This window comes from Anser anser (genome assembly GCF_964211835.1).
Source record: "Anser anser genome assembly, chromosome: 4".
Taxonomy (NCBI): domain Eukaryota; kingdom Metazoa; phylum Chordata; class Aves; order Anseriformes; family Anatidae; genus Anser; species Anser anser.
The window spans coordinates 3,672,667-3,685,525 of NC_139724.1; the positions used below are offsets into that span (position 1 = coordinate 3,672,667).

General features: G+C 41.2%; 1 protein-coding gene across 6 annotated transcripts in view; it reads right to left on the minus strand.

Moving 5' to 3' along the window:
* The window catches only part of LOC310898403 (uncharacterized protein), a 211,840-nt gene extending 199,683 nt beyond the window's left edge, over window positions 1-12,157 (minus strand). For 2 of the 6 annotated variants that reach the window (XM_083833420.1, XM_083833423.1), the window contains exon 1: window positions 11,054-12,148. In XM_083833420.1, the coding sequence (XP_083689546.1) occupies window positions 11,054-11,087 (34 nt within the window). In that variant the 5' untranslated portion in view covers window positions 11,088-12,148. Of the gene's footprint in view, window positions 1-11,053 lie in introns of all 6 variants that reach the window. The other 4 variants (XM_083833419.1, XM_083833422.1, XM_083833421.1 and 1 more) reach the window with 4 other exon arrangements.
* Window positions 12,158-12,859: the final 702 nt, after the last annotated feature.

Below are 12,859 nucleotides of genomic sequence, written 5' to 3' on the forward strand. Positions count from 1 at the left end.
CCCTCAGCTTTGGTTTGGCTTCCCAGCCCATTTTGCTGGGCTTCTGGGCCATACTTTATTTAATCTTCCACAGACTCAGTGGGAAATCCCTGCAAGCATCTGTGCTACTGATTTTCTTCCAATCTTTCCCTTTGCCTTCATGACAGCAAAAAAGCTTTAACCAGGCTTCCTGCTAGAGTCCTCTGTTTTTACTGACCTGTGTCATCTTCTATCCGGCTGCCCATCCTTTCTTTGTCCTCCTGAAGAAAGGGTCTGTCTTATTCTTAACACTTAAGAAATGCCCAGAACAACAAATGAAGCCCAGAACATTTAGGGGTTTGGTGTCATGGATATAAAGTGAGACCACTATATAAATTACTCTAGATTTGTTTGTAGTTACTACACACGAACACGTGTGACCTGTCATTTACCCGATGGCATGGGGCTGCTCCTGTCTCAACACAGGGAAACAACATAAACAAGAGAGAAGTGAAATAGTTTGCTGACTGGATCGCTGAAAGATGTCTCCCTTGAACAAACAGCCCTGAATGCTTTAAACTTTCTCCTCTAAACTGAAATAAGGGTTTTAAACAGCCCCAGGATGTAGAGAACAAGCTAGATGCTGCAGATACTAACCACCTCACTTAAGACCCTAGAGAAGAGCACCCTGTGGCTAAGAATATTGGGGAGTCAGAACAGAATAAAGCATTGTATTTTAGACATATTTGAAAATTCCTTTTCAAACAGAGGTGCTACCGCAGCTTAGCTTCCCAAGCAGCTGCATGCCTTCCCGGAATTAAGGGTTAATATGGTATTTATGACAGATATTGAATTAAAAAAAGACAACGGACTTGATTCATTTCCCAACAAGCAGCTGGGTTTAGGCATGAGTCCTGGGTTCATCTTTGGAAATATCCCTGCATAGGAATATGAGATGTTTTTGGAACGGTGCACAGGTGGAAATAGCAAATATTACAGGGGAAACCTCTCCCTAGAAGTGCCTGAACAATACTTCAGGCCATTTGCCAGTATACTGAATCACAAACTAGTTCACATGGTTTTTGCTTGCTTTACTACTAATAAACACACAACATTCAAATTCCCTTAATATATGCTAAGATTTTCATTTCTCTAAAAAAGCATGAAAGCCAGAAATTCTTTGCAGAGAAAAGAAATGGTCTTAAATTTAATACTGAGGAAAAAAAATAACTCCTCAAAAATTTCATGACATACATGTAGCTTTTCTCCATCTTAGAAAAACTTAGAAAACACTTAGAAAAAGCGTTTCTGGAGTTATAGACCATTTTTGGCTCCCGTACACAGAGACTGTAGCAGCCTCCTGCTACTTCTCCAGCTCTGCTGTATGCTAGCTCAGGAGTCCCCTCTTGATGACTGCAGTTTCAGATTCACAGAGGTGCACAAAATAGCACTGATAATTTGCAAGTATGCTTTAAAAGCCCTGTCCTCCTTAACATCTGCTTAGTGTTTGATTGTCAAATACTTTTTGTCACTGGTATTGCATGGATAACATTAGCCTGTATGCAACACTTCACAACGGGAGCTTCAGACTGTTTGCAAAAATTCATCTCCAACTAATTATATGTAAAATAACTTAAGGTGCCCAGGTACTTCACAGCAAGATGGGATCTGGCTGCAGTAGACCCAGCAGACACTGGCATTCCACCAAGTTCCCGGACTAAGATGGAGATTGATACACAACCTCTTCTCTTCTAGAGGGCTGCGGCCACCCTGTCACACTTAAAACCATTAGGTGAACCTACCTTCTATGGCTCTGGCAAATCAGGATATGATGCCATTTCATAACTTCAGTACGTGTAATAACCCCACTTCCAACGGCAGTTTTAAACTCACTGCTTAGTGATTTCATCAGCACTACACTGCAGTTCATGCATTACCAGGAAAGCTACTGCTCTTTATCCAGCTTTCCCCACTTCCCATGATTGTGCTGGCTTCTGTGAACATCTGATTTGTATCTTTCAAATCAAGAAGTGCAAATCAGCTAAACCTCTGTGCACAGGGTACGTTCTGTACCTTTCAACGGTTAGACTAGCTCTTCATTTGCTTTCTTTCCCATCCCAGCCTGGTATTACCCCATGCAAGTATTGATAGCTGGAGTTCACAGCTCAACAAGTTTATACCAAGTCCCTTTAAGCTCCAGGTAAAAGCTTGACTCCCAGTGATTTGTAATACCCATTTTACTGATTTGTTCCCAAATCCCCTTTGCTGTCACTGTGTCTTGAGGCAGTGCCTCTGGTGTGTTCCCTGTGAGGCTCTGTTCTCAGGCTTTGCATCACGAAGCACCTCCAGAGCAAGTCCTACCCACAGACACATCATTAGCTCACCTTGCTCTGTGAAATTTCTAGCCCTGAACACCCTTCTTAGTCACTGGTCACCCAGATTCTTCTTCAGGTTTGTGTATCATTGGTTATGAAATAACATATTAGTAAAATTGAGTCACTTAGCAAGTTCTGCTTGCTCACGGGTTAGAATTTTAATTTTACATGATTATGTCTCCTTGTGTTTTCCTCTTTCAGATATCCCTTCTACAGTTTAAGGAATATCTTTCCACCTGTAATAGATTTTTTTACTGGGAGATTGTGAGAACTGTTACCAGTTAGCTTGGATTAAAATACACGAGTATCACTCGTTTTCTAATTGATATTGTGGTTATACCATTGATCAGATGCCGAGACACACAAGGGTCTAAAGAATAAAAAATGTAGATTGATGTCTGCATCAGTCCTCATCGTCAATGTGTCTGGAGTTTCTAAATGGGACAAAATACCCTTTTATATAGACCGTCTCCTTAGAAACATATAGTTTATTTTTTTTCAGATAAAGTGGCCTAATTATTGATCTCCCTGCCTTGACATAACAAGACAATGCATATTTCTAACTTTAACTGTAAAAGCTCAACGATGTGTAAAATGAGCCTTGAGTAAGATTATTAGATGCTATCAGCTTTTCAAAGCGGGTGTGTGACAAGATCTGATAACGCGTTGAGGATCAATGCATCTGTCCTTCTTGCATCTCCGCTCTCCTGGAGAGAAAGCAACTGTCAGACCTAGTGAAGAGATCACAGTTGCTGAGCAACAGTAACAACACAAATATGCTCCTGGCATGGACTTGGCAGAAGAAAAAAATCTGTTGAAATGATAACCACTGGTAGGGGAAAAAGAGCTGCCACATCCCATAAATTGTGTGAACACTAAAATTCTGCTTACTCTTTCCATTAGAAACTCTACTATAGACACAAAATGACGTATCAAAGCATATTTGAACAATACAAATATTGTATGGAAAATATGAAATACAATGCCACAAAAGTACCTTAGAAGATATTAACCTGCATTCTATAGAAGTTAACCATATAAATTCATACATTACACAGAAATTATAGCATGACCCAGTGGAATGTTGCAAAAAAAATTCTTCTATTAAGTATGTTGGATGTTTTAAGAACTCATAAGAAGATTATAATTCATATTAGATTATATAGGGCTTTTTCATGAAGGATCATTTGCCACTTTGAAATAAGCACACTAGACTTAATTTAATCAAGCCACAGGAGCTTGAAGCCCTCTGGCCTAATGGCTAATTCACATTGTTTGTCATCTTTATTTCGGGCAATTGCTTGCCTTTTTGTGATTTGTGAATTGCAGACTGATGGACACGAACCTTCCGGAGCTTTCCCCAGGATCAGTTAACAAATTCAAAGAGGAGGACTCATTGGACAAATCTCCATATGCAAACCAAACACGTGAAAATTAAGTGATCTAATGTAACAAAGGAACAAAATGAAATTATTTCTTCCAGTATTCTTTGTTTGTCTATCCTTAACCACCATCTTAGAGAAGGGTAAATTAGTAGTTGAAGTGATTTATTTCAAAAATTAAATTGAGCGCACGGCTACTTTTTCATTTCTTTGTGTACTTTCACTTCCTGCTTTCTTCCCTTCCCCTTGAAAGAGCTATTTCAACAAGAGCAAGTAAATGTCTATAATTGCAAAAGAAAATGTTAATATAACATTTACACAGTTCAACAACTTCAAAGCTGTTTCGCTGAATGAATATGGCTAAAAGACAATTTACATAGAGAGGGCAAAAACCCACCAAATTGCTACTTCAATGGGAAATTTTGCAGTGAAACCTTAAATGCAGAAACAACAAAAAAAAAGGCAAAAAAAAAATCAAAGTCTCTTCTACCTAATTCAAACCATTTAGAAGCTCTGTGCCTAAGCCAAGGATTACCAGTGATACCATCTACTTCAGTCTGCTGTGCCTAAAGAAAGCATCCCTCTTATTAAAAAAAAAAGAAAAAAGTTTAAAGCCAAATAATTCAGGCTTGCATAAATCTTTAATAGGAGCTACCCTCCCAGGATTGGCTGCACTTTCTTTTCTCTGCCCAAGGGAAACACAATATGTCTTAGAAAAGAATAATAGTAACTCCATCTTGTGTGTTATACGATATCTTCAAGTAATCCAGAGGATTTTGCCTTTGTCTGTCATAAACAAAAGGCCACCCATACATAATGTGTCCAGGCATTTTCAGACTCCTCACCTTAGCAGGTGACATGCAGGAGATGGACGGGGGATGCTTAGCCAGCCAGTCGCTGCAGGCAAGTTTGCTCTCATGGCAATTTAGAAATGGAAAAAAAAAAAGAAAAAAGGCACAAATTCCATCCTTGTAAGAACAAAGTATTATTTGCACCCTGCAGTTGTCCCAGTTCTATAGAAATCTGTTTAAAAGTTATGCTACAGAGCCCCAAAGCACGTTTTCAATGCTGTTTGTCTCCTGTTTATTTTTTATTTTTTTTTTTTAAAAAACACCACAAAAACCCTCTCTCCCTACAAATTGTATGTACAAACTAGAGAACAGCAGAACAATTTAGATGGACATTTAAAAACCTCAGTATTGGGACAGCGGTTAAGTAGTTATATTTGAAATCAATAGCAACAAATCATAAGCTTCCATTCTCCCCCTGCAAAGAGAATACCTGAGGTGCTAAGGAAACATCCATAGCACAAGTCAGTCATGAAAAATAGTCAAAAAAAATATTACGAAGTCCAACAAAGCATCAGAGCATCCAAAATAAGAAGAAAAACAGCAGAGGTCGGGATTATATTTTTGGAAACAACAGCACAAGGAGCAGAGCAGTCTTGTGACCTGGTGGCACTCAAGGCTGGAGCCCCACTGCCCCCGGGCTTTGCCAGCCCAAGGGTTTCCAACCCAAGAAGACCCTGCTTTGGACAGGGGTGGTTTAAGTCACACTAAGACAGGTCTGGTCTGGGGGCACTGGTTTCCACAGCAGACCGGGCCTGGTAGGACAAGATGCCCTCAGAGCAGCCCCCAGGCTGCAGGGACACATGTGGCCGGATTATAGCATAGGGAAGTCCCTGAGAAATTTTTTAAATCAGTTTGTGTACATATGCTAAGTAGTAATTGGTGTGAAATGAGGCTTCATGGGTCTTTTGTTGACTAGCATTGAATGACCTGTTAAATTTTCAGTGGCTGGCACTGGCTATCAGATAGCAACTACGGAAATTCAGGCCCATCGCCCTCAGCAGCTTACATGGCAAATGTAAGCAGCATTAATTGGAATAGTCTTTCAGCCTGACGACAAGATAAAACTTTAGCACAAGTAGGACTTGTAGCCTGTAACAATAAATCATTTTGCTCTTTAACTAGGGGTGGATTAGTTCTGTCTTGTTTGACAAAAACATGAAGAAAAGCGATGCTGGCTTTCAGAAATTAAAGTGTGAGCTAAGTTACTGAAAGCTTGTAATATTTCTGTGAGAAAACAACTATCAGAATTCAGTTTTGTTTGGTTAGTAAATACTAATGATGCCACTAAAATGCAGAACTAACAAACTTGGATTGGGCTAAATACATCATTGCACATACTGCTCATAGAGTTGCATTTAACCATACCCCCCCTCGCGACCCACAGATTTCTCTGGAATATTGCATCTGTTGTAAGCACACGCATCAAGCTAATATCAACAAATCCACATGCAAAAACCACAAGTACTTAGGTGGCCAGAATGCTCCATGCTGACAGAGAGATGCTTGTAAGAGTAAGCAGCCCACACGATCGGCAGGAGGGGTACAGGCAAATCCATCGCATTGCCTCCCATCACAATTTTCCTCACACTCTGCCCCCAGCCTTGCACTACAGTTTCTCCCAAGCACCCTGCTTCTGCCTGGACTCAGACTCCTGCACTTGAAGTATTTGGCACATCCTGAGCTGCAGCTGGTGGAGGGAACACAGCGAGGAAATGGTATGTGTGCAAATGTGGTTACAGAGCTGACTTTGTTCCATGGCAGTCCTTCAGCTTTAATCTAATCAAATTTGTGCCAGCAGCCTTACTGGGCAAATCTGTTGCTTAGCAAGTACTATGAAGCAGGCACCCAGAGCTGACCTTTACATCAGCTGTGAGATGGGTCTCTAAGAGCCAGTTCGGAATCAGGGCATGCAGGATTTCTGTGCCTGAACGCCCTTGTTAAAGTTTCCAGAGCACATATAGGGTAGTAGCAGTCACCTGTCTATGAGGAGGTGCATCTCAGTGTAGGACTCACAGCTATCGTCTTTCTCATCTGGCTGGCCACGAGTGATAGCATTAGGCTTACAGTATGATGTACTCCTATTGGTAATTACCCGGAACTCCATCTACACATATCTAAAATATTGAGCCACTCACACATTGGTTGAGAAATCTTTACTTCAGTAAAACAAAAAGTAAATGATGTCATTCATAAACTTTGGTTATCAAATTTTGCGTGCCTGGGGCCAACTCCATTCAAGGACTGCAGTATCACAGTACTAAGTGTGACCCGTTGCTAACTGGTTAACTCCCAGGTTCTTGGTCCTCAAGCAGAACCCATCACTTGAGGTAAACCTGTAAAGGCTGCCCAGACAGCCCCGAGCTCTGGGCTACACCACAGACTGCTTCTTTAAATGTCTTTTTCCTATTTTTAATATTGGGCACAAAAGGAATGCATCAGACTGCACTGGCTGCTACCTGTGGGAACCAAGAGTAGTTCCATATCAGGATCTGTTCTACCAGATCAGCAGAAAACATTTGTGCAACTTACATCCCCTGCTCTTCTTCTAAATCTTTTTACTCCCCAGCATATGGTAGTACCCTGGGTTATCATGCAGCAAGTGAAAGCATGCAAGTCCTGCCACTGGCTTCAGAAGGGCCAAGGAAGCAAGCAATTACCAAAGCATCTCTATGATTATGCAGCCAGGACTTCTCTCCAAATCAGCTGAGCTCTATATCAGAAGGCATAGTTTTATCACAATGCAGAAAGCAGACCTTTTACTACAACAAAAGACTCCACACACACAAAAAAGAACACCTTACCACTCGAGCAGAAGGCAAAAGGTAAGTCAAAGTGAGTAGCCCAGAGTTTTCTGTACTAGCATGTTACTAACCCAAGTCTGCCAGAAATCTTCTGCTTGCCCAACCCCTGGATCTGCTTTTCTGCGTTGCCGAAGTCCGTGCCCTGATACCCCAACCCAGTTTAACCAAAGACCGACGCTTTCTCATAAGGCAGACCTGCTGCCCTGTTTGTTATCTGCTGTTTGGCAGATAACTCTTCACTTAAGACACACACTACTGCTTTTGTTCCCGGATTGATTGACTGAACCTTTTATAAACAGGAGTAGGGAACTCAAGATTGTCTTGCAAAGGTTTATGGCATGAACCCTTGCATACATCCAGGGATACGCCACTCCACACAGACTTTCTTGCAAACAAAAACACTCACATAAATGCTTACAGAAAATGTTACTGAGGTGAGTTCATCACTTGCTATTTTTCTTCGCTATTTATCTTGTTCTTGTATCAACTCCCATTTGTCACAAGAAACCTAGGAGGCACTGCAAATTTTTCAAGGCCAACCTGCACAGCACCAATAGTGTGATGAGCACCCAGCAGGCATTATCAGAACAGAATTATCAGAGCATAATGATTTCTCTCATTTTAGAGCCATAATTATATAATTATCGAGAAAGTGTTTTCATAATGTGTAAGATACAACACAGGGGGATCAAAATGAAAAATGTAATTTATTATGCTTATTGTTCTGCTTTTTTGATTTTTTTCAGCAATTCCTAAATTTCATTGATGGCTTCCCCTGGATTTGCAGTCACAATAGCAGCAAAATGAAGATGATGAAGCTCTTTTTGAGGCAAAATTATTACCTTATTGTAAATACTTTCATCCTCTATCAGTGCTGAGGTTCAGCTCTCCTGAAGCTACACCATAAGCACAGCTTCCTCCTTAGGAAGTCATTTTAGTAGGTTCTGCTTTCCCTTTCCTGGCTTTGGAAGAAGTTACACAGAAGAGGATTGCAGTATATGATTGCATCCTTTTTCTTCACTAAAAGTATCATTTGCATGGAACCAATAAAAACTTGTTTCATTTCATCTCAAGGTCTTCACATACCCATCAGATTCCTCAGCAAGTTTACTATCACTCCCACATCACGCAACACTGATCTGCAGGTAAAGAAGATGTGAAGAAACATGAAAGAAAAGGTACAAAATGATACATTACACCGAACTAGAAGAACGCATTAAATGCTAAAAGACTCCATGTTTCAATACATGTATTTTCAGTCTGTTTATGCTACTGCCTGACTTTTGAACAGATTTAAGTCTACGCTACACAGCCAGGGTCTTTTTTGTGACCTACTTTTAGACTTCATCATAATGGATATGCAGGATCACAACTGAGGCTTGGCAAGCAGCAGCTATTTCTGATAAGCTGTATCAGGATATCAGACTCAAAGCTCAGCAACAAGCAAGAGACCTTTCTCCACTGCAAGGACCAATCCTTTTACACTGTTTAGCTGTATCCCTGCACATTAATTACTAACAGCCTTACTCTACTCATTTATTTAGGATTATCATACTGCCCCAACTATCGTTTACTCCTTTGATATTTTCAAACACTTCTGAACTTCTCATTTTGTTAACATTCAGCAAAACCCCAAGACAGAAATTGGCCACCCTTGTCAGAGCCACGCTCCCAGCAGGAGCTCTGAGTCACTCCAAATCTTATTCATTCAGTAATGAGGAACTATAGAGTCCAAGAAGAAACAATGTCTTCAACCCATCCACAGAGTCAAAGCTCTAAAACTCCTGGCATTTTCCACAAAAAAACATGACCAGTCAAATCCCTTAAGCAATAAAAATTTACCCATCCGTTTTCAAAACAGGTAGCAGTAACACCTGTTAGACATTGTTAAACAGTTCAGGTTAACACTGACTTGTGCAAAAAAAGTTCTCTTCAGCATGAACTGTTTTACGTAAATAAATCCCATTTCCCATTATGCACTTGGCATTTCTCAGTTTCAATAAACAATTCTGCCCATGCACATTTTTCTAGTTGTACTTAAATCAATGGTATCAGAAGTTCCTTTAGTTCATGCGTGATAGTCCCAGCCCAGAAAGAGAGTGTTCTTACTGCTATAAATCCTAAATTTTATATTCTTTTGCCTTCCCCCCACCCGTTTCTTTCCTGAGTGCTGGGTTTTCACTGAGTTTGCTGTGCACACAGCTCTGTCTGCTGTGCTTGCTGCCCACCTGCTTTGAAGGTGACCTGCTGGTTTTGCATTAGCTTGGGTTGCCAGCTGGCTCACAATGCCCAGCTAGTTTCCCTGATGACTCAGTTGTAGCTATGTGATTTCTGTAGTGTTGTAGCACCTGGTTTTGGTGGAGGTTGATTCTGGATCTTTCAACAGAAAGAGCAGACTAGTGCTGTGATTAGGAGCCTGTGACACTTTTAGTCAGGCCAAACTTTTGTTACAAGCCTTAGAAAACATTCATCCCAGTCAAGAAAAAAAAAACAAAAACCCTACACCTTTTACTGTTTAATTATATATTTTAACATCAGCTTCAAAATCCTTCATATCTCCCTATTTCATCATTTTACATCTTCAGCTTCACCATAAAACTAAGTTCTTGCAGGTTTTCTCTTCTATTTCTTCATAGCTAGCCACTTAAGAACATGCAGAGATTGACCTTATTCAACGTCTATATCCTAAAACACTGCGATATTATGCACAGGCTGCCATGAAGCAATCTAAGTTTTTAAAGGTACAATTACCCACAAGACCCTCTCATTGCCATCTTGAACGTAGCACAAAAAAAAAATAAAAATAAAAAACCACATACCAGAGAGTGGAGCACTAGTGATGTTTGTGTGCCTTGGATAGAGGAGATAACACTTCAGTATTTCCCCTTGTAAAATACAATTCATACTTTTTTCCTACCTATTAATCTTCCATAAATCATTGCCATGATTCATTATACACCTATTAGTTATTTATAACAATATATTCATAGATTAACATGAACAGTTTTGGGCTATGAAATATTCAAACCATTTAATGAGTTGCGTGGCACAAGGAATAAGACTGGGATTGTTTGTTCCATAATTGAAATTTAAATGGGGAATTTACAAGTCTGAGAGCAAGTAACGCTCAAAATTTTGTGTTTTGAAAATAATTTCAACAAATACTTCTGTACCACAGCTAGAGCCAAATGCTCAGAAGCTAGTAGTCAAATGTAGAATCTGGGTGTTACTTAGATGTTCAGAACACTTGGTTGTGATGCATGGTTCCAGGATATATAATGTTTAATAAGGACACTAAAAAGTTGTTCTGCATTTTGAGCAGCCAAGGGGATGTTCAATGGGGCTGCTACTGAGCACAGGAAAATGCAGATTTATAAATGGAGCAACCCAAACCACAGACAGCACCCATGGTCACCCCAACCCCCAGATGTCCCAGTCAGTACCAGAGTAAGAGCTAGGCATGAGGATTTTGCCAAAAGAAACTTGCCCCAGAGCAGAGGAGTTGTTTGCAGCAGGCTGCAGGGAAGCGTAACTGGAAGGGGCAGCATCTGCTAATGCAAAAGCCAAGAGGAGATGGTGTGGCTGAGCCAGGAGCCACCCTCTCTCCCCAGAGAGGATCAAGATGAAGCACAAGGAGACCAGAACAAAGCCCTCAGCTCTACCAGCAAGCTCACAAGGCCACTCACCAGCAGCTGTAGCTCTCCTAGATGAGTCAGGCATATCGCTGCAGACTTCACGCCATCCATCACCAGCTAAAGCCCAAGATGTCCACTGGGAACACAATTATTTCACTCTAACAAAACTTCTCTATTAGCAGTTTTTTTTTTTTTTTTTTTTTTTTTTTGGTAACATGGACTTTTGCTTTAAACCCTCTCTCAGGAACATTTGCCAGAAGAGTACCAGGTCCAGTCACCACCAAAGCACCAGAAACATCTACTAAATGCTCCCCTTGGCAGGGCACCTGCCCTAAATACAACAAGTAGCAGGTGCCACCAGGCAGACTGATTTCACGTACCAGTCCCACATCACCTGCTCATAAAAAGCTTTGGGTGCTAATAAGCCTTGTGTTCTTAATGAACTGCAATCCATACCAGCTTTTGTTATTTTGGGTTAGAGTGGTGCTACTCAGCTCAAAGTGAAAATGCGACTGCAGTACTAGCTGGGAGGATCCCAACAGGTTGAACCAATCTATTCCTTATTTTACTTTGCTCAGGGCAGGAGGGATCTGCTCTAGATTTTTTCTTCGCGGAGTTTTTTCCTGCTTTCATGTTATTCATCTACACCTGCACTGCCAATATGGCTCTGTACCCAGCCAGTGGTGCTGTTTCTGATGTGGGCATCCTAGAGGCATGTCAGTACAAGGGTATTGCACCCTTACTCTCCCAGCAGGCTGACTGAGGGAAAAAAAAACATTTCCAGAGTGTGCTTCTTCTATAGCCCATTTCATTTTTGGCTTGCCATAAGGACCCAGCTGGAAAAACTGCAGCCTCAACACCAGGACAAGGGAAAAGTCTGTCTCTAAATGAACCTCTGAGGTGCAAGATGGTCGGGTCACTTATGTAACCAACACAGGTGTTTCTCCACATGGTACATTTCATACCTTACTTTCAGGGTTGTCCCTTAAAGGATAGACTTATGGTACAACAGTAATTCTGCTGCAGCCTAGCCATGATGGACAGAGCACGGTGCAGCCAGACAAGCAGCATACATCAGTTAAAATATGCAGTTTTACATTGACAAAACACCAGGACCTCAAAGACTGGTCATACTAGGTGTATGCTGATACATCCATAGTGACTTTGATATAAAGCACTGACCTCATGCTTTACTTCGTCATGGAGGAGACAGGAATCAATGCCTCTGATGTCCCCCTTCTACAGCATCATATTTATCAAGATTGACAGTAAATAAGGGTTTTTGCCCTATTGACTTCAGGAACTGCTTTTCCTGGGGCTAGCTGGCTGTAGCTGTAGAAAAAGATCCCTCATGCCCACTTTCGGGATGCAAAGTGAATGGGTAGATGATGGTGTCCATCAGAATCAACCGTGCGAGGTCAGGGACACGAACTGCCACCAGCTGGGGCACGGGGGTTTGCCAGGGCAAGGAGAGAGGAACATTAAGGCTAGCTTGAGAATAGCAGACATACATATCTGTAACAGTTATTCCTTTACAGCCTCATAAATTAGCAAGCCCATAAAAACAGGAGCCTCAAGGAAGGACATGCCAAAACCCTGCCATGCAAACCATGTTAATTATGATAATAGGCAGATTTTAATAAACCAGTTCCTGGCTCCCACACTTTCACCTATAAAACATACATATTTCCAAGGCGTCATTCTCCCTCTTGTCTCTATTCAGGTAAATGGTCAAATTTTACTATCCGCACCCGTAAACGTTCAGTGTGAAGGATTTCCAGCGAGCTCGCTGTAGTCCTCCTGACAGGCACTGGAACCACATCTCCATCCAAAACTCAGCAGCTTTTGTCAGGAGTG